This window comes from Phocoena phocoena, chromosome 17, assembly GCF_963924675.1.
Source record: "Phocoena phocoena chromosome 17, mPhoPho1.1, whole genome shotgun sequence".
NCBI lineage: Eukaryota > Metazoa > Chordata > Mammalia > Artiodactyla > Phocoenidae > Phocoena > Phocoena phocoena.
In genome coordinates this window covers 44364102-44389746 of record NC_089235.1, presented here as the reverse complement: position 1 = coordinate 44389746, position 25645 = coordinate 44364102, and the positions used below count along the sequence as shown (strand labels likewise).

The following is a 25645-nucleotide window of genomic DNA, read 5'->3' as shown; positions in this document are numbered from 1 at the left end:
ATAAACCTTTGTGTAGTTTTGACTTTTTGGATATTATGAATAGTGCTGCTATGAACATTGGTGTGCATGCTTTTGTATGGATATATGTTTCAATTCTCTTGTGTACATACCTAGGAGTTAAATTCCTGCATCATATGGTAACTCTATGTTTAACCTTATGAGAAATTGCCAGTTTTCCACAGTAGATGCACCATTTTATATTCCCACTAGAAATGTATGAGGGTTCCAATTTCTCCACATCTGTTGCCTTTTATATTATAACCATGCTAGTGGGTGTCATTTTGACTTGTATTTCCCTAATGACTAATGGGGTTGAACACCTTTACATGCGCTTATTAGTCATTTTTATATCTTCTTTGCATATATATCCAAATCCTTTGTACATTTAACGGGTTGTCCATCAATTATTGAGTTGTAAGAGTTTTTTAACCTATTCTGGATATAAATCTCTTATCAGATAGGTGATTTGTAAATATTTTCTCCCATTCTGTGGATTGTCACTTTCTTGATAGAGTCCTTTGCAGCACAAAAGTTTATAATATTGATACAGTTCATTTTATCTATTTTTTCTTTTGTCCCCCATGCCTTTGGTGTCATTTATAAGAAACCATTATCTAATTGGAGGTCACAAAGATTTACTCCTATGCTTCCTTCTATAAGTGTCAGAATTTTAGCTCTTAATTGTACATCTCTGATCCATTTGACTTAATTTTTGTATATAATGTCAGGTAAGGGTCCCATTTCATGTGGATATACAGATTTCTGAGTACCATTTGTTGAAAAGCTATTCTTTACCATTGGATTGTCTTGGCTCCTTTATTAAAAACCAATTGATAGTAAATGTGATGGTTTATTTCTGGACTCTCAATTCTATTGTTGATCTGTATGTCTACCTTCATATCAGTACTCCACTAGCTTGATTATTGTTGTTTTGTCATAAATTTTGAAATCTGGAAGTGTGAATCCTCCAACTTTGTTCTTTTCCAAGATTGTTTTGGCTATTCTGGGTTCCTTGAAATTCCATATGAATAATTTTCCATATAGAAACTTTGCCAATTTCTACAAAGAAGCTAGCTGGAATTTTGATGTGGATTATGTTGAACCTGCAGATCATTTTGAGGAGTACTGACATCTAACAATACTAAGTCTTCTGATCTATGTAATTGGGATATAATTCCCGTGTATTTAGATCTGCTTTAATTTCTTTCAACAATGTTTTGTAGTTTTTAGAGTGTAAGTTGTATATTTATTTTGGTAAATTTATTTGTAAGTATTTAATTCTTTTTGATGCTATTATAAATGGAATTGCTTTCTTAATTTCACTTTTAAAGAGTTCATTGCTTATTATTATTGTGAACTGATATTTACACAGTCGTTCCTTGGTATCTGTGGGGGAATGGTCCAGGACCCGCCGGGAATACCAAAATCCATAGATACTCAAGTCCCTTAGAGTCAGCCCTCAATATCCATGGTTCTGTATCCACGGATTCAACCAACCATGGGCTGTGTAGTATTTACTATTGAAAAAAATCCACATATAAGTGGACCCATGCAGTTCAAACCTGTGTTGCTCAAGGGTTAACTATATATTGATTTTTTATCCTGCAACCTTGCTGAACTAGTTTATTGACCCAAAAGTTTTCCAAAGGATTTTCTATATACAAGGTCATGTCATCTGCAATAAGACACAGTTTTATTTCTTCCTTACCATCTGGGTACCTTTTATTTCATTTTCTTGCCCAACTGCCCTGGTTAGAACCTCTAATACAATGCTAAATAGAAGTGGTGAGAGCAGATATCTTGTCTTGCTCCTGATCTTAAGGCGAAAGCACCCAGTCTCTGACTATGAACTATATTAGCTGTGGGTTTTTTATAGATGCCATTTATCACACAGAGGAAGTTAGAAAAAACAAGACAGAAAGAAGAAACACAAAAGGCAGATTAAAAGAAAGAGGAAGTAAAAACATATGGAAAGGGAGCAGGAGAATTACATTACTAAATCACATAATCAGGGGGAGGGACTAAATGATAGAAATATGAATTTAAAAATAACTGAAGAGAATTCTAAAGAAATAGATTCTGAAATGCTCTGCCATTAGATAAGTATATGCTTTTGGAAAAACATAAAAATTCTGTGTGCGTCGGTTTTGTCAATTAGAAAAAGAAAGTAAGGGCATTTATTCTGTAAACATAAAATAGCTATTATGTACTTTTTGTGTACATGTTTATATGTATTTTGTGTGAGGCAGGATGTGAGGCACTGAAGATCTAAAGAGATAATGTACATTTTTAGACTTTATTTTTTGGCATTATATTTCTATATTCTATAAAATAAGTCAAACTATTAAAATAGTGAAATGGAATGAAATGAGATACAGGCAAAGAAGGTAGAAAGTAAAGAAAGAAAAAATATGAAAAGGGAAAAGGTAAAGAATGAAGAAAGATACAGAAAGGGAAGGAAAAATAAGGAAGGTCTGTAAAAATATAGAGAAGTGAATAAGAAAAGAGACTGAGGGAAAAAAAGTTCAAGAAGGACAAAGGGGAGGAAGCAATGAAGGGGGCACAGGAGAGCCACATCTCCACAAATGACTGCTGAAGAGCCAGAAAGGGGAAAGGGTAGAGGAGGAGAGGAAGTATCTTAGTGGTTCACTTTATTGATGGTGATAGGGTCTTTTAATATGAAACATATTTCTTTCACCAAAAGGAAAGTAGGAAACTCCTTGAGGACTACTTAGCTCTGAAGTGGAAAAGAAAAGATAAATATACCTAAAAGAATTTCCAAATGTTAGAAAATTAAATTGTTTTCACCCAGAAAGGATTCTGCTGTAATCCTTTCTCTAGATACTGAGGAAGTCAAAATATGAGTTGTGATCTTGGCTCTGTCATTACTTGACTAGAGAAAATTATTCTTCTGACTCCTCAGTTTCCTAATCTATAAAATAAGGAAGATGGATTAGATGATTCCTAAGGCCTACTTCAGTTTTGACATCCTTAAATTTTACATAAGTTAGCAAAATAAAAATTATTTAAGGGATGAATATTATAAGCTACCAGAAAAAGTAATACAAGAAAGCAAGCAAGATATACAATTCAAAGGCAAAAAATGTCAACACAAACAACAGAAAAAATTGAGAAAACAAAACATCTAGGTCCACTTAAAGTAAAAATAGCTGTAACCCTCTAGGTGGTAAATGCATTACAAAAATCAGAATCTTTCTGAGCAGTAACATTTATTGGAGAACAGTAGAAATTTATTTCTGATAAGAGTGGGAGACTACAACATCTGAAAAACAGACCAGCAGGAAAAATAAGACACTTGTTCATCTGTATTTCTGTGACTTTTCTCACTTGGCATTATTTGCAACTGTACTTTTATGTCTGGCAGCAGTGCCAACTTCAGTACGAATGATATATTATTTTTATCATGTTGATTACATGTGTTCACCAGTTTAGTTGTCCATATATGCTTGGTGTGGTTTGCAAATAGTCAATGACAAAATCCAGAGCATGGCATTTTCACAGAAAGTGTTTACTGTGAAATTTCTCCTTAGAAGTTTGCTTTTCTTTACAGCTTTGATCCATATGACACGCACAGTCCTACATTTCAAATAATGGCTTATAGTTAAGAAAATGCTTCATTTTGATACAATATGACTATATTAGGATATGGTAGTTCTAGAGAGAACCTAATTTTCTCATGTAATTAGAAATTTGGTCAAATTTAAAGTCTGCTAAAATTTTCCAAACTGCGCTTCTTCAGTTTTATGGTGACTTGGTACTTACATTCTGTTATTCATCAACACTTCACAGAAATACTTGATTTGTCTGAATGAATTTAAAAACCCACAACTGAAGAAAATCAGAAAAACCTGGTTTTAAATATCAAAAGATCCCGAATGAAAAGTATTTCTACAGGCCACACTGAGCAAGTTTTATTGATCAGTGTACTTCTTTGCAGTATGAAATTGTTGCAAGATTGAACATAAGAAAATAAACTTACTGGTAAATATCTTTCCTGAGGACAGATCTGCCAAGGGGATTGTCAGCCTGGGGAGCCATAGCAACAGAGCCAATCTTCAGAACCATGGTGTCTTCTTTTGCTGCCTGATTAGCTGTAAAAGAAATAGATTAATGAGGTATACAGTAGATCTGTATGCAACTTCATCTTTAAGGAAAATTTTTTGAATAATGGGATAGAGACAAATTAAGATAAGACCATAAATGAGAACAAGGAAAAATTTGTTTAAAATAGAAATATTTAATGCTTTTCTTAACTATTTCCTTTACACCCCAATAAGTAGTTCTCTGGATAGACAATTAAAATGGCAATGAAAAAAACTCCACTCAACATGAAAACATGTGATATTAATTAAATGTAAGTAATATTGAAGCAGTATGTTTATCTAATTTCATGATCTGATAGTACTACATCTTTCTCCCAAGTGATTTTCAGCCCTGGGGTTTCAACACTGCATTGTTGTTTACAAATATATTGAAGGATATCAGAAAGGCAGTAACAAATTCTCAAAGTTACTTGAATTTACACAATTAGTAATAATTAAATACAACGCACACACACACACACACACACACATACATACAAACACACAATAGCACGTTAGGCTGTAACATGTCAGCTTAATGGCTGCAATGGTGAAGAAAATAATGGCTGCAATTATAAAGAAAGAAAAAACCCAGTAACTGATTAATACGTAAGGACACTTCAACTTTCTATTCTAGGCACTTTTTAATTTTAATAATTTCTATAGTAGAATTACTTGAGAAATAGTAATTTCACACTTGTGTAAAAGTTTTACTTCCTAATGGAATCTAAAGCTAAGTATTCTCAGAAAACAATAAAAGGTAAAAAGGTATATTAATTCTGATTCTTTTCTCTATACTGAATAAAAAATTTTATCACATGTTCTCATGATAAAAAGTCCAACAATTTTTCTATAAGTCACTGGCTAATTTAATGTCTTTTTCTAAAAATTATTTGGAATGAAAAGGTGTTCTTGATGGCCCCATTAATTTACATTAAATTTTACTCCCTCTTCCCCCACAGATGAGTCTACTGTAGTAGCTGTTTAAAATTGTTAACAATATACAACTTTTTGGGTTGTGAAGAAAACATATACTAAAATTCATAATTTCTCTCAAAGAACAACCATCTGCCACAAACGGAACAGAAAAGGACTGGCTGCAAGACCTCAGGAATATCCTGAACAGAACATGCCTACAAAGGCATACAATCCATATTTCCCAAACTGTGGTGGCCAAAGAATGCAAAAGCTAAGAGATTATTTCCAGCTGCTTCAGCAGAACACTCAGTATGGTCTGACTTAGATTAGTCTAAAAAAGAAAGTCAGAATTAAGAAAATCAAGAAAAGTAAGAAGAAAGATATTCAGCGAGGAAAAGAAAGAACCAGAATAAGATGTACATAAAGGGAGAGGCAAAATGGCAGGGGAAGGGGAAGGACAGCAAAAGGGGAAGAAAGAGACAAGCTATCATAATAAATATTAGCATGTGGATGCTACAATAAAGATGGTATTTTTAAATGTCCATAGCAAAAAAGATCAAATAGAAAACTACTTCTCATGCAGTTGTACTATTTTCAAATGACTAGAGGTCTGGCTTGATTATAGGTCCTTATACTATGAACACTGTTTACATTTCATAGATCTTGCATTTTATGCCACGCTTATCAAATAGTTCCATGTGGGTAAAAACCTCTGATTAAACAGAAGGCCTCAATTAAATCAATAAATAGTAAGCCTGGAGAATAGAGCATACCACAAAAGTGCAATTAGTGTACTTGCTAACTGTTCTTCTAGGCTACAGATACTACCGACCATATGAAAGTCTGAAATGTAATAGAAACACTGCAGTAAATGAGGTACATATGGAAGAAAAATGACGTACTTGGTGTTACATACAAAGCCAGATCCAAGAACAGAATTGTTTCTGTTAGAGCCAAAACTATTCTCACTATATTAAACTGACTGTGAAGTTATAATAATAATGATAAAAAGCACTTAATGCAGATCATCCACAAACTAAATTAAAACAATTTTATTACAGAAAGTATTCAGCTCATCAAAATGTACCTTTGATATAAAAAAATAATAAAAATAGATATTTATGCAAGAAAGTGCCTTGAGTCATTTCTTTAGTTACTTTATAGTTGGCAAAAGAACAAGCTTCCCTTTTTTTTTTAATTTTGGTATTCTTTTTTTTTCTTTAATAAAAACATAAAAACATTTGAAGTTTGCAAACTTCATACCAATACAAGCAAACAGTACCATTAACAGAAAACAGTTGAAGATTAGGGGAAAGATGATGATTCCATATAGGTTAATACGTATTTCGTATAAACAGCTGAACTGTGGTGGGAGTGGTAGTAGCTGTAGGCAGTGGTTGAAGGTGTACGCAGGCAAGACTTCTGGGTCCTTGCTCTGGCAAGGATCAGACAAGAGATGTGGTCCACCTGGTCAGAGCTCGCAGCTAAGACTGCAGTCAAAGGCAAGACTCCTGAGCCAACATCATGCACCACAGATCTTCTCTATTTCTGTCCATCCAGAACTGGAGGGTATAACTCTCCCTCACAAAGCCTATTCATGCGATCTATGAGAGGTCCTAATAATTAACTCTGGGCCTTCCAACCTAATATGAATGTTGGTAGGTAACGCAACATCTTACTGGTGAATTACTCTTTATGAATTTATCTATCCCCACCTTGAACTTAACTATATATATATATTTTAAAAGAACTTTATTGGAATATAATTGCTTCAGAGTACCGTGTTAGTTTCTGTTGCACAACAAAGCGAATCAGCCATATGCACACACATGTCCCCATATCCCCTCCCTCTTGAGCCTCCCTCCCATCCTCCCTATCCCACCCCTCTAGGTCATCGCAAAGCACCGAGCTGATCTCCCTGTGCTCTGCTGCTGCCTCCCACCAGCCAACAATTTTACATTCAGTAGTATATATATGCTGAAGCTTCTCTCACTTCGCCCCAGCTTCACCCTCCCACCCCCTGTCATCAAGCCCATTCTCTATATGTCTACCTCTTTATTCCTATCCTGCAACTAGGTTCATCACTACCACTTTTTTTAGATTTTATATATATATATATATATATATATATATATATATATGTGGTAGCATACAGTATTTGTTTTTCTCTTTCTGACTTACTTCACTCTGTATGACAGACCCTAGGTTTATCCACCTCACTACAAATAACTCAATTTCGTTTCTTTTTATGGCTAATATTCCATTGTATATATATGCCACATCTTCTTTATCCATTCATCTGTTGATGGACATTTAGGTTGCTTCCATGTCCTGGCTATTGTAAATAGTGCTGCAATGAATACTGTGGTACATGACTCTTTCTGAATTATGGTTTGCTCAGGGTATATGCCCAGTAGAGGGATTGTTGGGTCATATGGTAGTTCTATTTTTAGTTTTTTAAGGAATATCCATACTGTTTTCCATAGTGGTTGTATCAATTTACATTCCCACCAACAGTGAAAGAGGGTTCCCTTTTCTCCAAACCCTCTCCAGCATTTGTTGTTTGTTGATTTTTTGATGATGGCCATTCTGACCAGTGTGACCAACTACACACTATAGTTTTGATTTGTGTTTCTCTAATGATTAGTGATGTTGAGCATCCTTTCATGTGTTTGTTGGCAATCTGTATATCTTCTTTGGAAAAATGTCTATTTAGAGCTTCTGCCCGTTTTTGGATTGGGTTGTTTGTTTTATTGATATTGAGCAGGCTGAGCTTCTTGTATATTTTGGAAATTAATCCTTTGTCAGTTGCTTCCTTTGCAAACATTTTCTCCCATTCTGAAGGTGGTCTTTTGGTCTTGTGTATGGTTTCCTTTGCTGTGCAAAAGCTTTTAAGTTTCATTAGGTCCCATTTGGTTTTTTTTGTTTTTATTTCCATTTCTCTAGGAGGTGGGTCAAAAAGGATCTTGCTGTGATTTATGTCATAGAGTGCTCTGCCTATGTTTTCCTCTAAGAGTTTTATAGTGTCTGGACTTACATTTAGGTCTTCAATCCATTTTGAGTTTATTTTTGTGTATGGTGTGAGGGAGTGTTCTAATTTCATTCTTTTACATGTAGCTGTCCAGTTTTCCCAGCACCACTTATTGAAGAGGCTGTCTTTTCTCCATTGTATATTCTTGCCTTCTTTATCAAAGATAAGGTGACCATATGTGCGTGGGTTTATCTCTGGGCTTTCTATCCTGTTCCGTTGATCTATGTTTCTGTTTTTGTACCAGTACCATACTGTCTTGATTACTGTAGCTTTGTGGTATACTTTGAAGTCGGGGAGCATGATTCCTCCAACTCCATTTTTCTTTCTCAAGATTGCTTTGGTGGACTTGAGGACATGGAGGGGGGGAAAGGTAAGCTGAGACAAAGAAAGAAAGTGGCATGGACATATATACACTACCAAATGTAAAACTGATAACTAGTAGGAAGCAGCTGCATAGCACAGGAAGATCAGCTTGGTGCTTTGTGACCACCTAGAGGGGTGGGATACGGAGGATGGGAGGGAGGGAGACGCAAGAGGGAAGAGATATGGGGATATATGTATAGCTGATTCACTTTGTTATAAAGCAGAAACTAACACACCGTTGTAAGGCAATTATACTCCAATAAAGATGTTAAAAAAAAAGATTGCTTTGGCTATTTGGGGTCTCTTCTGTTTCCATACGAATTGTAAGATTTTTCGTTCTAATTCGGTGAAGAATGCCACTGGTGGTTTGATAGGGATTGCACTGACTTTGTAGATTGCTTTGAGGAGTACAGTCAGTTTCACAATGTTGATTCTTCCAATCCAAGAACATGGTATATTTCTCTGTTTATATCATCATTAATTTCTTTCATCAGTTTTTTACAGTTTTCTGAGTAAAAGTCTTTCACCTCCTTAGGCAGGTTTATTCCTAGGTATTTTATTCTTTTTGTTGCAATGGTAAATGGGAGTGTTTCCTTAATTTCTCTTTCTGATTTTTTGTTGTTCATGTATAGGAATGCCAGAGATTTCTGTGCATTAATTTTGTATCCGGCAACCTTACCAAATGCATTGATTAGTTCTAGGAGTTTTCTGGTGGCATCTTTAGGATTTTCTATGTATAGTATCATGTCATTGGCAAAGAGAGACAGTTTTACTTCTTCTTTTCCAATTTGGATTCCTTTTACGTCTTTTTCTTCTCTGATTGTCATGGCTAGGACTTCCAAAACTATGTTGAATAATAGTGGTGAGAGTGGACATCCTTGTCTTCTTCCTGATCTTAGTGGAAATGTGTTCAGTTTTTCACCATTGAGTACGATGCTTGCTGTGGGTTTGTCACATATGGCCTTTACTATGTTGAGGTAGGTAGCCTCTATGCCCATTTTCTGGAGAGTTTTTATCATAAATGGGTGTTGAATTTTGTCAAAAGCTTTTTCTGCATCTATTGACATGATCATATGCTGTTTATTCCTTAATCTGTTAATATAGTGTATCACATTGAGTGATTTGCATATATTGAAGAATCCTTGCTTTCCTGGGATAAATCCCACTTGATCATGCTGTATGATCTTTTTTTTTTTTTTTTTTTTGCGGTATGCGGACCTCTCACTGTTGTGGCCTCTCCCGTTGCGGAGCACAGGCTCTGGACGCGCAGGCTCAGCGGCCATGGCTCACGGGCCCAGCCACTCCGCGGCATGTGGGATCTTTCCAGACCGGGGCACGAACCTGCATCCCCTGCATCGGCAGGCGGACTCTCAACCACTGCGCCACCAGGGAAACCCTGTATGATCCTTTTAATGTGCTGTTGGATTGTTTGCTAGCATTTTGTTGAGGATTTTTGCATCTATGTTCATCAGTGATATTGGTCTATAATTTCCTTTTTTATGTGATATCTTTTTCTAGTTTTGGTATCAGGGTGATGGTGGCTTCGTAGAATGAATTTGGGAGTGTTTCTCCCTCTGCAACTTTTTGGAAGAGTTTGAGAAGGATCGGTATTAGCTCTTCTCTAAATGTTTGATAGAATTCGCCTGTGAAGCCATCTGGTCCTGGACTTTTGTTTGTTGGAAGATTTTTAATTACGGTTTCAATGTCATTACTTGTGATTCGTCTGTTTATATTTTCTAATTCTTCCTGGTTCAGTCTTCGAAAATTGTACCTTTCCAAGAATTTGTCCATTTCTTTGTGGTTGTCCATTTAATTGGCATATACTTGTTTGCAGTAGTCTCTTATAATCCTTTGTATTACTGCAGTGTCAGTTGTGATCTTTCCTTTTTCATTTCTAATTTTATTGATTTATGTCCTCTTCCTTTTTTTCTTGATGAGTCTGGCTAATGGTTTATCAATTATGTTTATCTTCTCAAAGAACCAGCTTTTAGTTTTATTGATCTTTGCTACTGTTTTCTTCATTTCCATTTCATTTATTTCTGTTCTGATCTTTATGATTTCTTTCCTTCTACTGACTTTGGGTTTTCTTTGTTCTTCTTTCTCTAGTTGTTATAAGTGTAGTGTAGATTGTTTATTTGAGATTTTTCTTGTTTCTTGGGGTGAGACTGAATTACTATAAACTTCCCTCTTAGAACTGCTTTTGCTCCGTCCCATAGGTTTTGGGTTGTCATGTTTTTATTGTCATTTGTTTCTATGTATTTTTAAATTTCTTCTTTGATTTCTTCAGTGATCTCTTGGTTATTTAGTAGTGCACTGTTTAGCTTCCAGGTATTTGTGTCTTTTACAGTATTTTTCCTGTAACGATTTCCAATCTCATAGCATTGTGGTCAGAAAAGATGTTTGATACGATTTCAATTATCTTAAAGATTCTGAGGCTTGATTTGTGACCCACGATGTGATCTATCCAGGAGAATGTTCCATGTGCACTTGAGAAGAAAGTGTATTCTACCAATTCGATCTATCTGGTCTATTGTGTCATTTAAAGCTTGTGTTTCCTTATTTATTTTCTGTTTGGATGATCTGTCCATTGGCATAAGTGGGGTGTATAAGTCCCCTACTATTATTGTGTTACTGCCGATTTCTCTTTTCATGGTTGTTGGCATTTGCCTTATGTACTGAGGTGCTCCTATGTTGGGTGCATAAACATTTATAATTGTTATACCTTCTTGGATTGATCCTTTGGTCATTATGTAGTGTCCCTCTTTACCTCTTGTATCAGGTCTTTAAAGTCAATTTTATCTGATACATGTATTGCTACTCCAGCTTTCTTCTGATTTCCATTTGCATGGAATATCTTTTTCCATCCCTTTACTTTCAATGTATCCCTAGGTCTGAAGTGGGTCTCTTGTAGACAGCATACATATGGGTCTTGTTTTTGTATCCATTCAGCCAGTCTGTGTCTTTTGGTTGAGGCATTTAATCTATTTACACTCAAGGTTATTATCTATATGTATGTTTCTATTACCATTTTCTTAATTGTTTTGGGTTTGTTTTGTGGGTATTTTTCTTCTCTTGTGTTTCTTGCTTAGAGAAGTTTCTTCAGCATTTGCTGTAAAGCTGGTTTGGTGGTGCCAAATTCTCGTAGCTTTTGCTTGTCTGAAAAGCTTTTGACTTCTCCATTGAATCTGAATGATCCTTGCTGGGTAGAGTAATCTTGCTTGTAGGTTTTTCTCTTTCATCTCTTTAAATATATCCTGCCACTCCCTTCTGGCCTGCAGAGTATCCACTGAAAAATCAGCTGATAACCTTATGCGGATTCCTTTGTATGCTATTTTTTTGTTTTTCCCTTGATGCTTTTAATATTTCTTGTTTGAATTTAATTTTTGTTAGTTTGATTAATATGTGTCTTTTTGTGTTTTTCCTCGGGTTTATCCTGTATGGGACTTGTTGTGCTTCCTGGATTTGGGTGACTATTTCCTTTCCCATGTTAGAGAAGTTTTCCACTATAATCTCTTCAAATATTTTCTCAGACCCTTTCTTTTTCTCTTCTTCTTCTGGAACTCCTAGAATTCGAATGTTGGTGCGTTTAGCGTTGTCCCAGAGGTCTCTGCGATAGTCTTCAATTCTTTTCATTCTTTTTTCTTTGTTCTGCTCCTTGGCAGTTGTTTCCACCATTTTGTCTTCCAGCTCATTTATTCATTCTTCTGCCTTGGTTATTTTGTTATTGATTCCTTCTAGTGTATTTTTCATTTCAGTTATTTTGTTGTTCATCTCTCTTTGTTTGTTCTTTAGTTCTTCTAGATCTTTGTTAAACATTTCTTGTATTCTCTCAATCTATATTTCCATTCTATTTCCGAGATTCTGTATCATCTTTCTCATTACTCTGAATTCTTTTCCAGGTAGATTGCCTATTTCCTCTTCATTTATTTGGTCTTGTAGGTCTTGTACCTTGCTCCTTTATCTGTGACATATTTTTTGCTGTCTCATTTTTTTTTTTTTTTTAATGAGTGGGATTGTGTTTCTGTTTTATTGGTTGTTTGGCATGAAGCTTCCAACACTGGAGTTTGTAGGCTATTGGGTAGAGCTGGGTCTTGGTGCTGAGATGAGGACCTCTGTGAGACCTCACTCTGATGAATATTCCCTGGGGTCTGAGGTTCTCTGTTAGCCCAGTGGTTTGGACCTGGAGCTCCCACCACAGGAGCGTCCGCCTGACCGCGGGCTCGCGAACCAAGATCCTGCAAGCCACATGGGGTGGCCAAAAAAAAAAAAAAAAAAAAAAAGAGAATAACAAGGTAAAAAATAAATTTAGACTAGGAAACTGACAGATATGTTAGGAAGTATATAAAAATAAAAATATAGATGAATCAACAACTGGAAGGTACATCAGTACCACAATAGGAAGAAAGAGGAAGAGGGGGGGAAAAAAACAGTGTGTGTGTGGGGGAAGGCCTTGACTGTGGAAGGCGGGGCCTAAGCCAGGGTGAGGTTTGGGCAGTGGGTGGGGCCAATGCTCAGGACCACAGGGCAGGAAAAGGCCATGGGGTCCGTGGGGGGTGGGGTTTAGGCTCAAGAAACAGAAAGGGCCCAGGCATGCCCTCCACCCCTGGTCTCAGAGGGCAGTGGACCTCACCTGGGAGCCCAGCAGGCTTCCTGAGCTCCAATGGGCAGGGCAGACACGCTCCTCTCCTCTCCTGCTCCTCTGGTCTGGGGTCTGGGAGGGCCCCTCCCGCCTGCCTCTCCTGATCTCCCCGGCCTCCCTCCTATGCCCCCAAGGACCCTCACAGCCTGGAGGGGGCTTAGAGGGCAGGGTATCGGCCTGGGAGCTCAGCAGGCTCCCTGGCCTGAGTGGGCAGGGCAAATACCCTCTGCTCCTCTCCTGCTCCTCCCACAGGGCCCCTCCCACCTGCCTCTCCTGATCTCCCCAGTCTCCCTCCTATGACCCAAGGACCTACATGGCCTGGATGGGGCTTTGGAGTGGGGGGAACCGGCTTGGGCGCTCAGCAGGCTCCCTGGCCCAAGTGGGCCAGGCAATCGCCCTCCACTCCTCTCCCGCTCTTCCTGGAGAGTCCCTCCCACCTGCCTCTTATGACCTCCCCTGCCTCAGGGGTGCTGATCCTTTCTGGCCTCCACTTCTCCTCCCCTCTCAGTCCCCCTATGTGCTACCGGTTCAATCTGGGGTTCCTCCCATCCCCTTGGGCATCAGAGTCCTCCACCGGCAGCCAGCAGGCACCCTAGTCGTGGGGAGATGCTAACTTCGCGTCTTCCCACACAGCCATCTTGACTCCACCTCAAAGCTTCTCTTTTTTCATTTACTTCACCTGCATTTACTAGTTGGACCAAATGAGGAAATGTTCCCTCTAGAAGCATTTTCAACACGAAAATGAATGCCTTCCTTCTTTGCTTTAACTGTATTTTTAAAAATTAAGTCTCATGAGGAACTACTCACTCTAGAAGACTCATTAGATCCAAAACTCAGTCCTCTGTTATGAAGTAAGTAGCTCTAGCTGGAAGCCAAACACCTGTAGATTCAGACTCTTGATAATAATTGCACATAAAGCAAGCAATATTCAAGTCGAAAACCAGACTTTCAATATCACTTCTTTAAATATTAGAATGTTAAATATAATTTTCTTATTGTTAAATGAATTTTAAGATGAACTATTATCAACTTTTACATTTACTGTAAAATGAAACATGAGTCTAAACGATTTTATCTTTTCTTGAGGCAAGAGTATGTATTGAAAATGAAAAGGCTATGATTCTGAAATTATGAGCTTGTATAAGTAATCAAAAGCTTAAAAAAGGAGCAGAATTTTCATGTAATTGTCAAAGTCAGACTGTTGATCATAACTAAGTTTCCTTAAATTCAACATAAAATAAAAGCATTTTAGAGACTTCAACTTTTCCTTTAAGATTCTCAATATAAACTCTACATAATAAAACATCTAAAGTCTCAAGTTTTATAAAGCCAGAACTATACTGACAACCCTACACAAAGCCATCAACAAAAGGTTTTATTAGTTATTGTCATACTTGCAGTTGAAGACAGAAAGAAGGTTCAATAAATGTGTAACCTAATGATTATGTATATTAATGGGAAATGTAGTTGCATCTAGTTTACCAATCATCTCTGATCGACAGGCACAAATTGCTTGGAGATAGTTTTATAAAATAGTTCCTGCTGAGAAGTATGATATAGCAGCATTTTAGTATGCTATCACACTCAGTAAGACATAATTTACATTTGGTTTAATTAATCTGATAAAAATATTATGACCATTTGAATTAAGAGTAGCAATGCCGAAAGATAACATGTCAAAAAAATCTAACATAATACGTCAAAACCTTTGAATTTTTGGCATGCATTTTTATATACTTTTTTGTGGATAGGCACATAGTTTGGCAATTCATAACATCTCAGGTAGATACAGATATGAGAACAGGTACAAGTAAGATATGTACATGTAGATATAAATATAGATATACACAGAGAGACACACACACAAACACACACACACACACACACACACACACAAAGGCAAAAACACCCCAAAAATGAAAAGACATATGCAATACAATGTAGGTCAAACAAAAGGCTTAACACAAAGAGCTCTTAACAAATGATGAAGATGAGCAACTCCTTAGAAAAAAAGTGTACTTTTCATTAATGAGACTGAGAAAAGACCAAAAAGTTTCATAAACCTGTTAGAATGACAGTGTGGAAACAGTATACATTGCTACAGCCATTTAGGGGGGCATTTTGACATCCCTTAATATTTTGAAGATATTTATACCCTTTGATCTAGCAATCCTTTTGCTAGGAATTTATTTTATATATACTCACCCAAGTCATGAAAAATGCCACTAAAAAGGTGTTTATTACAAAAAGTATTCACACAAAGGATTAAAATTAACCAAAAGTCCACAGAGAAATGTGGCAGACCATATTTTCCAAAGATGGCTATAACAAGATCCCACCCACAGCCTCACCGCATTCTCTTATTCAAGGTTACCTGCTTAGCAGGTGCTTAGGGATCAGAATTTTGAACTTATACCTTAAAAATCCCACCACAAGCACCACCAAAAAAAAAAAAAAAAGAAAAAAGCAGCTTTAAAAGTAAAATAGCAAGAGTTTAGAAATTTTCTTGCAATTACAATCGATTGGAGATTTTCCTAGTTATAGCAGCCAAATGGGAAATTTAAACCAACATCAACAAAACTGTGTGATATATAGTATTAGTCATGAAACATAACTAATTGGTCATAAAACAATAAGCCAACAAATGACAAACAAACAAAACAAATGCACACACAAGGGAAATAAAGCTGTTCCTTTCCCACCCTTTTCTCAAATAGCCAGATTTGTATTCCTTCAGACATCTACACAAATCAATGAAACACAAAAACCTGTTTCAATAAACCACCACTGAGTATGACAGAAAAGTGAAGCTAGAGTTAACCACGGAAACTGCTGACCTGTGTCTCATTGTGAAGGTGCTCAGCACACAGGTACTACCACCCCTACTAAGAGGGAGCTCCCACTGATCTTCCCGTTGACTCAACTATGCCTGCACATCAGTATTGTTCGGAAAATACCATAAATCCTGTCCTAGTCAAAAGAGCTTCCAAGCAGATTGATGGTTACTCAAAAACACAGAATCCTAAACAAAGAACTACATATAAGCCAGCAATTTCACTCCTAGGTATATATCCAAAAGAATTAAAAATGGGCTCAAACAGATGTTTGTATATAGTAGCATTACTCACAATAGCCAACCCAACAGTGGAAACAACCTAAGTATCTGATAGAGACTGGATAAACAAAATGGGGTGTATCTACACAATAGATATTATTTGGGCATAAAAAGAAATGAAACTGTGATACATGCTACAACACGAATGGACCCGGAAAACATTATGCTAAGTGAAATAAGCCAGACACAAAAGGACAAATATTCTGTGATTCAACTTTTATGAAATATCTAGAAGAGGAAAATTCAGAGAGACAGAAAGTAAATTAGAGGTTACCAAGGGGGAGTTACTGCTTAATATATAAGGTATAGAGTTACTGTTTGGGGTGATGAAAACATTTTGGAAATAGACAGTGGTGAAGGCTGCACAAGATTGTCAATATAATTTATGCCATTAATGCAGTGTGTGGTGTGTTTGCTAATTTTTTAAAGCAATTTTTAATTATCTTAGGTATATAGAACACAACATTTGAGTTTAACAAAACAACTGAAAGTATGAGCTTTACTAGCAAAAGACCTAAAGAAAAAAAATCTCGTATTTCTTACTCTAGTAATTAGTAGAGTCAGAAACATACCCAATATTTTGATATAACTCCTAAAGATTTAGTTGTAAAGTGACTATAACATATTTACTCTTTTTAAAATACACCAAACTGCAACCTACAACCTGCTACCATATTACAAAAAGAAAAACTAAAGTCCTTAGATGCAGGTTATTGAAAATCAGAGCAAAAAAAAAAAAAAAACTTCTGAAGACATACCTTCAATACTCGGCTGCATTTCTTCTGTTTTTGGAACAAAAATTCTGATTACACTTGTGTTGATATAAATCAAAGGTAAATTGCGTGAAGTCAGCGTATGGGTCCTCATGGGCTGACCAGGAGATTTTCTTTTCTCTTTTTGGGTCCTTGGTAGTTTTGCTTGAAATATACTTGCAATGGCATTAAGTAAAGGAAAACAAAGGACAATATCAAAGGCTTGTGCTGAAAGAAGTATTTCATGAAGAAAATGAGGGGAACCATCTGTTAAACCTTCAGGTAACTTATGAAAACTTCTTCGCTCATTTCTTGATGTTAACTTGTGGCGAACATTTTTTGTTACAGCTTTTGTATATGTCAAAGAGAGAAATCCATGCTGCTGATGAGAGCCATCTAGAAGTTTTGCAGTTGTCTGTTCCAGAACAAGGAAATCACAATACATGTTTATTAAAAAAAGAGGAAAAAAACACAAAACAAACTATTTAAAAGCAGAAAACAATCTCGGTTGATACTTTAATCTTTTATCACATCCACACTTTTTTTTCTCATGACTGGTCAGCTGTTTATTACAAATAAAAAAATAAAAGCATACTTCTTAATGAGCACATTACTGATCAATTCCATAAACAGGGCAAAAGCCTCTAAGACAAAATGACTGAACTTGAAGTTAGGAATCCTGAGTTGTAGTTCTAGATCTTGAGTGAGGTAATTAACCTCTTTGTGCTTCTTTCTATAATTTCTACTTTTTCTGTAATGTTCAGAATTTAGAACAGATCATATCTAGATTTATCTTTTCATTCTTTATAATTTTTCATTAAGAGTAGTAATATGCCGTCATAATTTGGGTCAGAGAGGGGTTTTCTATGCACGCGAAATTGAAATACCATGTTATGTATTTCCATTTGTGAAATGGAACCAATAGTTTTCCTGAACCAATTAATGTACATAAAATTCTAATTTGCATATTACTCAAAATAAAATTAGAGTTAAGTTGTTATATTCCACATTCCCAACCCCTCTTCCCAAGGCCTGATGAAGATTTTTAGGTATTAGAGTGCAAAGAGTGATGTTAAGAGAGGAAGTGAACCGAGGAAGAAGAACAAGAAGGAAATACATTCAGATAAAAAAGAAAAAAGTTAGAAGTAGCAAAGCAGCAATGTGCTTGAGCCTGTTATCCCATCACTAGTAAACCTCTTCTACTTCCATTTTCTTCCTCTCATTTTGTTGCTTATCACCTAATGAAAAGAAAATAGTATGAAATTCAGTTTTTACTGTTACTTTTTTTTTAACCTGGACTTTATAATGAAGAAAGGTGAGATAAAATTTACCTTTGCGTATGTTTTTTTCTCAAAGTTAATTTTCTCCCCATTAAAAAAAACTTGGAAAGTAGGCATTACATGAATATGCAATACAATCACTTTTCATATAATTGTCCTGCCCTTAAAGCATTTTTTACTATTTCCAACTTTCTCACTGCCTCTTACCTAACTTCCCTTTATTTTTGCTTTCTACACTCAAAACCAAAGGAAATACAGTAAAACAAGAAAAAGTGATCCCAGTCTTATCGCTATGATGCTAGATTGCAGGCAACAGTGGATGGAGAAGGGTGCTGTGGTATGGCCCCAATGGAAGAGGCCACAGCAACAGTGTCTCTAGGTGTCTCAACCAGGAATTAGGGTGGGGAGGGGTAGAATCAACCACTAATCTAAATAACCCACCTCAAATCTTAATTAATGGCAACATTTGAATCCTGGAAATAGTATAAAAAGTGTTTCAATGTATAAATGTTTTGATTTGGGAAAGATATTTTTAAACACGTTGAATGTAGGTACTCTTGAAAGGTCAACACCCATGAGAGCAAGTGTGTTGAACTGCTATATCCTTAACTCCCCTAATAAAAGACAGGAAAAATTAAAGAATGAATGAATACTAACTGGAGTTGAGATAATATAAATATTACTTTTCATGTAGTAATAATCAATATTTTATACTATTTAAAGTGAAAAGTTAGAAAGCAATGATGATTAATGAAATGTTAAGAAAATTTAAAAATTTAGAAAAATTGATAAAATTTTAAAGGGCATTAACATGGTATCTTAAATGGGAGTGAAATCCAAAAGGGAGGGGATATATGTATATGTATGGCTGATTCATTTTGCTGTGCAGTAGAAGCTAACACTGTAAAGCAACTATACTCCAATAAAAATTAATTTTAAAAAACTCAAAAAAAGGGGGCATTAACAATAATTTTGGTTTTCTTTCATGAATACATGTTAAAATAAAGAAAGTTCCTCATGGATGCTAATGAACAATTAAAGAGAAGAAAATAAGTCTAAACAGAGCTTCCACTAACATAAAAAATTTTCCAGACTAGACTAGAAAAAATTCAAAATCAGAAACTAGTATTTGCTATGCAAATACAATGTTAAACACTAAATCTAAGAACAAAATTATTTAAAATATTTGGCTAATTTTTACACTCTTTTTAAAGATATATGTCTTAAATTCCTTTTGAGCTACAGAAAAGGGGAAGGAAAGAAATACTACTTTACACATGCTAAGAAAATGTCTAATATAATGTTTGCACTGATTTAATAGTTTCTTAAGAAAACTGCTATTACCATTGTGATAATCTGCTCTTAACATTTAAAAATTACATGCATTTTTATTGACTTTAAAAATGTCACTTAAAAGAACTTGCTTAATAACATATTCAGATATTTTGTACCACTAGGGAAAAAAAGGTTCTAAACTTCTAAAACCCACTGGTATACAGTCTACCGTTCATCTTCTGTCCAGTAAATGACAGACGTACAGCCTTGTCCAGATATAACAGGCACCAAATAAGGTACTTGGAGTTAGTTCTGAGAAGGAAATGGTATAATAATAGGGAAAAAAAGCAATGTAAGGAAGAATCATAAAAGGAATGACAAAAGCGGTATGGTCAACTCTTGATCATTCAATACATGTATAATTTAACAAGCATATTCAACATCCTACTTTGATTTTCTAATGCTGATGGTAAAATTAGTTTATATTCACAAAACCAGAATGACAAATAGCATACTCAAGTAACCCAGAAACAAATTATAGTGAAAACCAGTCTATGATTTAAGAATACATTATAGTTCATTTACAAAGTGAATGATACAGAGGAAGATGAAAATCAAGAGTTGACTCTATGGATAGTTCAATTCCTTCTCTGGGTTCCTGTTAATGGGAGTTCTGTAGCATAATTTAAAAATGATTTCTTACAGAAGGAAAGAAGCCAGAGCAATTACTGAAAGGGTCCTGCTTGCTGATGGGTCGAACCAACAAGGTGCGTCTGTTCAGCTTGTCAGTACAGGAAAGGAAGACACCTCCACATTGCCCCAGAGACCAACACTCTTCCCCAAGGCTTGAGGTGATGGACAGGAGCAAAGAAGGTGAAAAGACAAAAAGCAATAAAAGCCATAAGCAAAAAAATCTGGATAGTTTTAATTCTGCTCAAGTTTGCATAGGTTTAGGTTTGAGCCACTGCTAGGTATGGCCTCTGCCTGGACCATCTTCTGCAAAAGCATTGTTAATGGAAGTAAACAAAAAATAGTTGCTTTTAATGTAAATGACTACTTTTAACTTATAATAAAGAACAATCCAACATGAACTCACTTATGAATGGGAAAAACTTCTAAAAGGTCAACATAATAATACATTAATGGTAAAGTATATTAATAAAAGCAATCCTACCTTTGTGTTATTGAAAAATTTACTTAATTGCTCTAACAGGAAAATGGATACAAAACACAAGCAGCTTAAAGGAAGTAATAGTTTTATTTTATAATGTAATATTGGAAGAAAAGGTCAAAAAGAATTTACTGAGCTCTAATTCTTGTAACCATTAGTCCCGTTGCATGAAAGAACAAAGAAAAACAGTTTATAATATATTTTTTAAAAATCATAATTACTAAATGAGTCTCACCACAGGTTTTTCTTTGCACTGTAGAAATACTCCTTCAAAATGTCCTGACTGCCAACCTTCCCCTGGCCTGGAAAACATAAGTTCACCTTATCTGTTCTCTTCAATTTTTCTGAGTTAAAAAAATTGAGCATATATAACTATTTCAAGTAGTTCTGATGTAAACAACACTACACTGAACTAAAACGTGGATCTGACAATGCAATCAATAGAACAATTTACATTAGCACCACACCCTGGTAGTTCTTCAGAGAAGCATTTGTCTTAATGATAAATTCTATATTTACGAAGGTTATTTTTCTTTCTCACCCATGAGACTCTAAGGTCCATAAGGACATGGTTTATGTCTATTTTTGTTAAACACTAAATCCCTAGTGCTTAGCATAGTGCTTGGGACATAATATACATTCAGTAAATATTTTGATTAAATGAATGAATAAATTATCTAAATATTTAAAACTTACATAAATTTAACAGTAAAATCATTGATAATCTAGAACATAAATAGTAATATTCACATAATCAAGAAATTATTTCAGCAATAAAATAAAATTCATGTATCACTTGCTAGGATCTTTTTTTTTTTGCGGTACGCAGGCTTCTCACTATTATGGCCTCTCCTGTTGCGGAGCACAGGCTCCAGACACACAGGCTCAGCGGCCATGGCTCACGGGCCCAGCCGCTCCGCGGCATGTGGGATCTTCCCGGACTGGGGCACGAACCCGCGTCCCCTGCATCGGCAGGCGGACTCTCAACCACTGCGCCACCAGGGAAGCCCCTAGGATCATTTTGATATAGAGATATACCATTCAGAAGAAACTGAAGAGCTAACCATTCCATTATCAAAAATCAATTAATGATTCACTGTTACTACAACAAAAACAATTATCATACACTTGGTAAAATAATACTATTATAACAGGTCTTAATATAAACCCAACAAAATATTTTGACCATCACAGTTATGACATAATTTTTTGGCTGTGACAGAGTTGAGAGTTATTTACATTAACAATATGATATGTATAATAAAGAATGAAAGTTCGAATGTTTTTAATGCAGGATTAGAAACCCGTTAAATAAAAAAGACTTTGGGACTTCCCTGGTGGCACAGTGGTTGAGAGTCTGCCTGCTGATGCAGGGGACACAGGTTCGTGCCCCGGTCCGGGAAGATCCCACATGCCGCGGAGCGGCTGGGCCCGTGAGCCATGGCCGCTGAGCCTGCGCGTCGGAGCCTGTGCTCCGCAGCGGGAGAGGCCACAACAGTGAGAGGCCCGCGTACCGCAACAACAACAAAAAAGACTTCGGCTTTTAGAGTATATAATGCATCAATAAAGGTACAGAAACGTGTACTTCTGCAGACACTTAATTGCTGAATGAATAAATATTATGAATCCAGGAAAAAAAGGACTGTAAGGCTGTTTCTTTGCCAAAATACTATGAAGTAGAAAATATGATGCTGTTTAAAAAATAATTTTACAAAAGCATGTGTGAGTTTTATGGTATGTGAATTATATTTCAGTTAAAAAAAACTCAATTCCAGGGTAGTGTTATAAAACAAAAAAAAAATCTCCTAAAAGCATTCGTATTTTTATTTTGGAAAAATTAATAATAAAATTGCTATATATCTTTATGAAAATATCTAAAACATTACTTTTTTACTACCATTACTTATTATTATAAACACATCATATTTACTTATAATCTACTTTTGGTAGAAATTTATTAGGAAGGAAAAATGTGATTCTAGGAACATCCACCACATGTTCATTAATCATCTGTGAGATAAGAACAGTACTCAAAGTTGTAAGGAACATGAGATGCTGCTCCATTTCAATCTATGGTATAGGGAATGGATGAGGAGTATTCATCAAAAACCAGAGCCATTAACTGTGTCCCAGACATCTTGGCAAATATACAACATGCATAACAAATTGTGAGGTGATTAGTAAAAGCAGCTTATTTCATTTAATATGGCAGTGTGGATATTTATGAACAGATTTGCCTTCTTAGAAAGCAAAACTTTATTATATTCCATATATGAATGAATACCAAGTAAAATTAACCAATATATCTGTTAAGAACCATCTTTGGGAATATGTACAGTATTTTTTTAAAAATTAAGGAATCAAATTAAAATATAAAAATTATTTTATAGACTTTGTTCAAGGAAAATATAGCTTTTCCCATATTCATTATTCATTAATTACCTGCTTCTATAGTGATCAATATTGAAACTTTCTATTTTACATTTCACCTTGGTGTACACATCCTGGACATCTATGGAAGCACTGAGATCTTCTAGTTCACTGACCATACAAAGTTCTGCAATAAGAAGCAAATATTAATATCGGTGTAGGGTTCACAATCAATATTAAAACTTTCTATTTACATTTAATGTTAGCATGTATATCCTTGACATCTACAGAGGGACTAAGACTTTCTGTTCATTAACCACATAAGATTCTAAAATAATAAGGAAAATTAATATCAGTATAGGCCTCAAAATTAAGATACGATGCTTATTTCAAAACAGGGGAAATCCCAGTTAATGTATGAAGTGCTACATCTAATATCAGTCAACAGTCTTTGCAATACATTTAGTGATATGACCAATGAAGAAATTACCTCATGGCTTTTGAAGTGAATTTTAATACAATTAAGACAAAATTTAGGTATTATAGGCAACATGTTAGTATTACTAATAGAAATCACTTGAGTTAGACTTAATGATTGGTTTAAATGCCAATGATAAATAAAACTAAGTCTCCAATTTCTTCTAAAAATAGTGTTTAATATTTTATCTTTTCAATAGAAAAGTAATCCTGTACCTGTGCCTTTATTTTCAGGATCTGGAGCAAAGAGCTTTATAGTAATTTTGGGGAGCACCCACTGCATCCACAGACTAACACGACCACTGGATCCACCAATATTACTTGTAGTTTGTTCCAAGGTAACAGAATCGGAGAATGGTGAATCATCAACTGCTTGTACAGAATCTCCCTGGGATGAGGAATAACAACAATACTTTGTAACATAAATAAAAATAACTAAAAATGTATAATTTAAAATCTGCAATTACTGCTTATAACTTATCATATATGATAATGCAAATCATATAAATGTTTATACATAATGCCAGTAATGTAAGCATACACTAATCATATGGTTTTCATGGTTACAGTGTACATGCATGCCATTCCAGTTCCTCTAAATGAGTTAGGATCATACCAATGAGTATTTCCTTATAGAGCAGCTATAGCCAAGGGCCAAACTGGGCTCTATTTTTGGAAATAAAGTCTTACTACCTCACAGCCACATCCACTCATTTATCTATTGCCTATGACTACTGATTAGCAGAGTTAAGTAGCTGCTTTAGAGCTGCTATGATCCACAAAGCCTACAATATTTACTATCTTGTCATTTATGGAAAAAGTTTGTCTACCCCTGCTATGGTGTATTTATGTATGAATATATAATAACCATAGTAAAACACAGCATAATCACCATGATTTAAGAAACAGCAAAACATTCATCATGCCTCACGTATTTTAATATTAAGGAGACATTTAAAAGCAGATTCGACAACAGATTTTTTAAATGATTTATATGGTTAAAAGTCTCTTAATTAGAGGTACAGAGCATGAGTGTGTGTGTGTGTGTGTTATGGTTATCTTTACAGAAATATATTCGGCAAATTATACATATCCTACAGAAAGGTACAATAAAAATGATAACAATGTAACAAAATGTAAGTAAAATGAGCAGGTTTTTGATAAATACCTCTTAGCTCAACAAATTTTCCCAGGTTAATATTCAATGTTTTGCACATTCAAGATGGTATTATTTTGTAATTTGATGTACTTCAGAGTGTATCTCCAGCCCAATAAGAGGCAGCTGAAGCCCAAGAATATAACCCTTGGATCACAGACCTCAGCCCAGAAGAAGGGAATCTTGCAGCTTCAGAGAACCTGCCATACATGCTGGCCCCAAACCTTCATCAGAGCATAAGCTTATTCAGTTCAACAAATACATACTGAATTCTGGATATGTATAAGGTCCTAAATTTGGTACTAATAAACTTTCTGTAAAAGGTCTGTTGGGTTGTTTTTTAATCTTTTCAGCAGGTGAAAATAAATCCTGGTTTGAAGATGAACAGCTTCAGTCTCAAAGGCAGGAAGAGATGGTGCCAGAGATAGTGATCACTCACTCATGTATTCTGTTCTTTTAGGATTAGCTACCAAGTATTTGGGTTTTTTAAATCCCAACTTTGCTGTCCATCTAAAACCTTCAAAAAAACTCCAGAACCTAAACTCATTCTCTGTGAACTGATCAAATACACCAGAGCATGCTTACTTTTTAAAAAGATGTATATATATATTCATGTACCAAAATGTTCATTGCAGCTCTACTTACAATAGCCCGGAGATGGAAACAACCTAAGTGCCCATCATTGGATGAATGGATAAAGAAGATGTGGCACATGTATACAATGGAATATTACTCAGCCATAAAAAGAAATGAAATTGAGCTATTTGTAATGAGGTGGATAGACCTAGAGTCTGTCATACAGAGTGAAGTAAGTCAGAAAAAGAAAGACAAATACTGTATGCTAACACATATATATGGAATTTAAGAAAAAAAAATGTCATGAAGAACCTAGGGGTAAGACAGGAATAAAGACACAGACCCACTGGAGAATGGACTTGAGGATACGGGGAGGGGGAAGGGTAAGCTGTGACAAAGTGAGAGAGAGGAATGGACAT

General features: G+C 35.5%; 1 protein-coding gene across 3 annotated transcripts in view; it reads right to left on the bottom strand.

Annotated features, from left to right (window-relative positions):
* VPS13B (vacuolar protein sorting 13 homolog B) overlaps nt 1-25645 on the bottom strand; it is an 818081-nt gene that overhangs the window by 358690 nt on the left and 433746 nt on the right. Inside the window, exons 25-29 of one of the 3 annotated variants that reach the window (XM_065895774.1) lie at nt 23711-23882; nt 23090-23204; nt 20883-20949; nt 16928-17336; nt 4001-4112 (exon numbers count right to left, since the gene is read on the bottom strand). In XM_065895774.1, the coding sequence (XP_065751846.1) occupies nt 4001-4112; nt 16928-17336; nt 20883-20949; nt 23090-23204; nt 23711-23882 (875 nt within the window). Of the gene's footprint in view, nt 1-4000; nt 4113-16927; nt 17337-20179; nt 20322-20882; nt 20950-23089; nt 23205-23710; nt 23883-25645 lie in introns of those variants that run through there. The other 2 variants (XM_065895773.1, XM_065895775.1) reach the window with 2 other exon arrangements.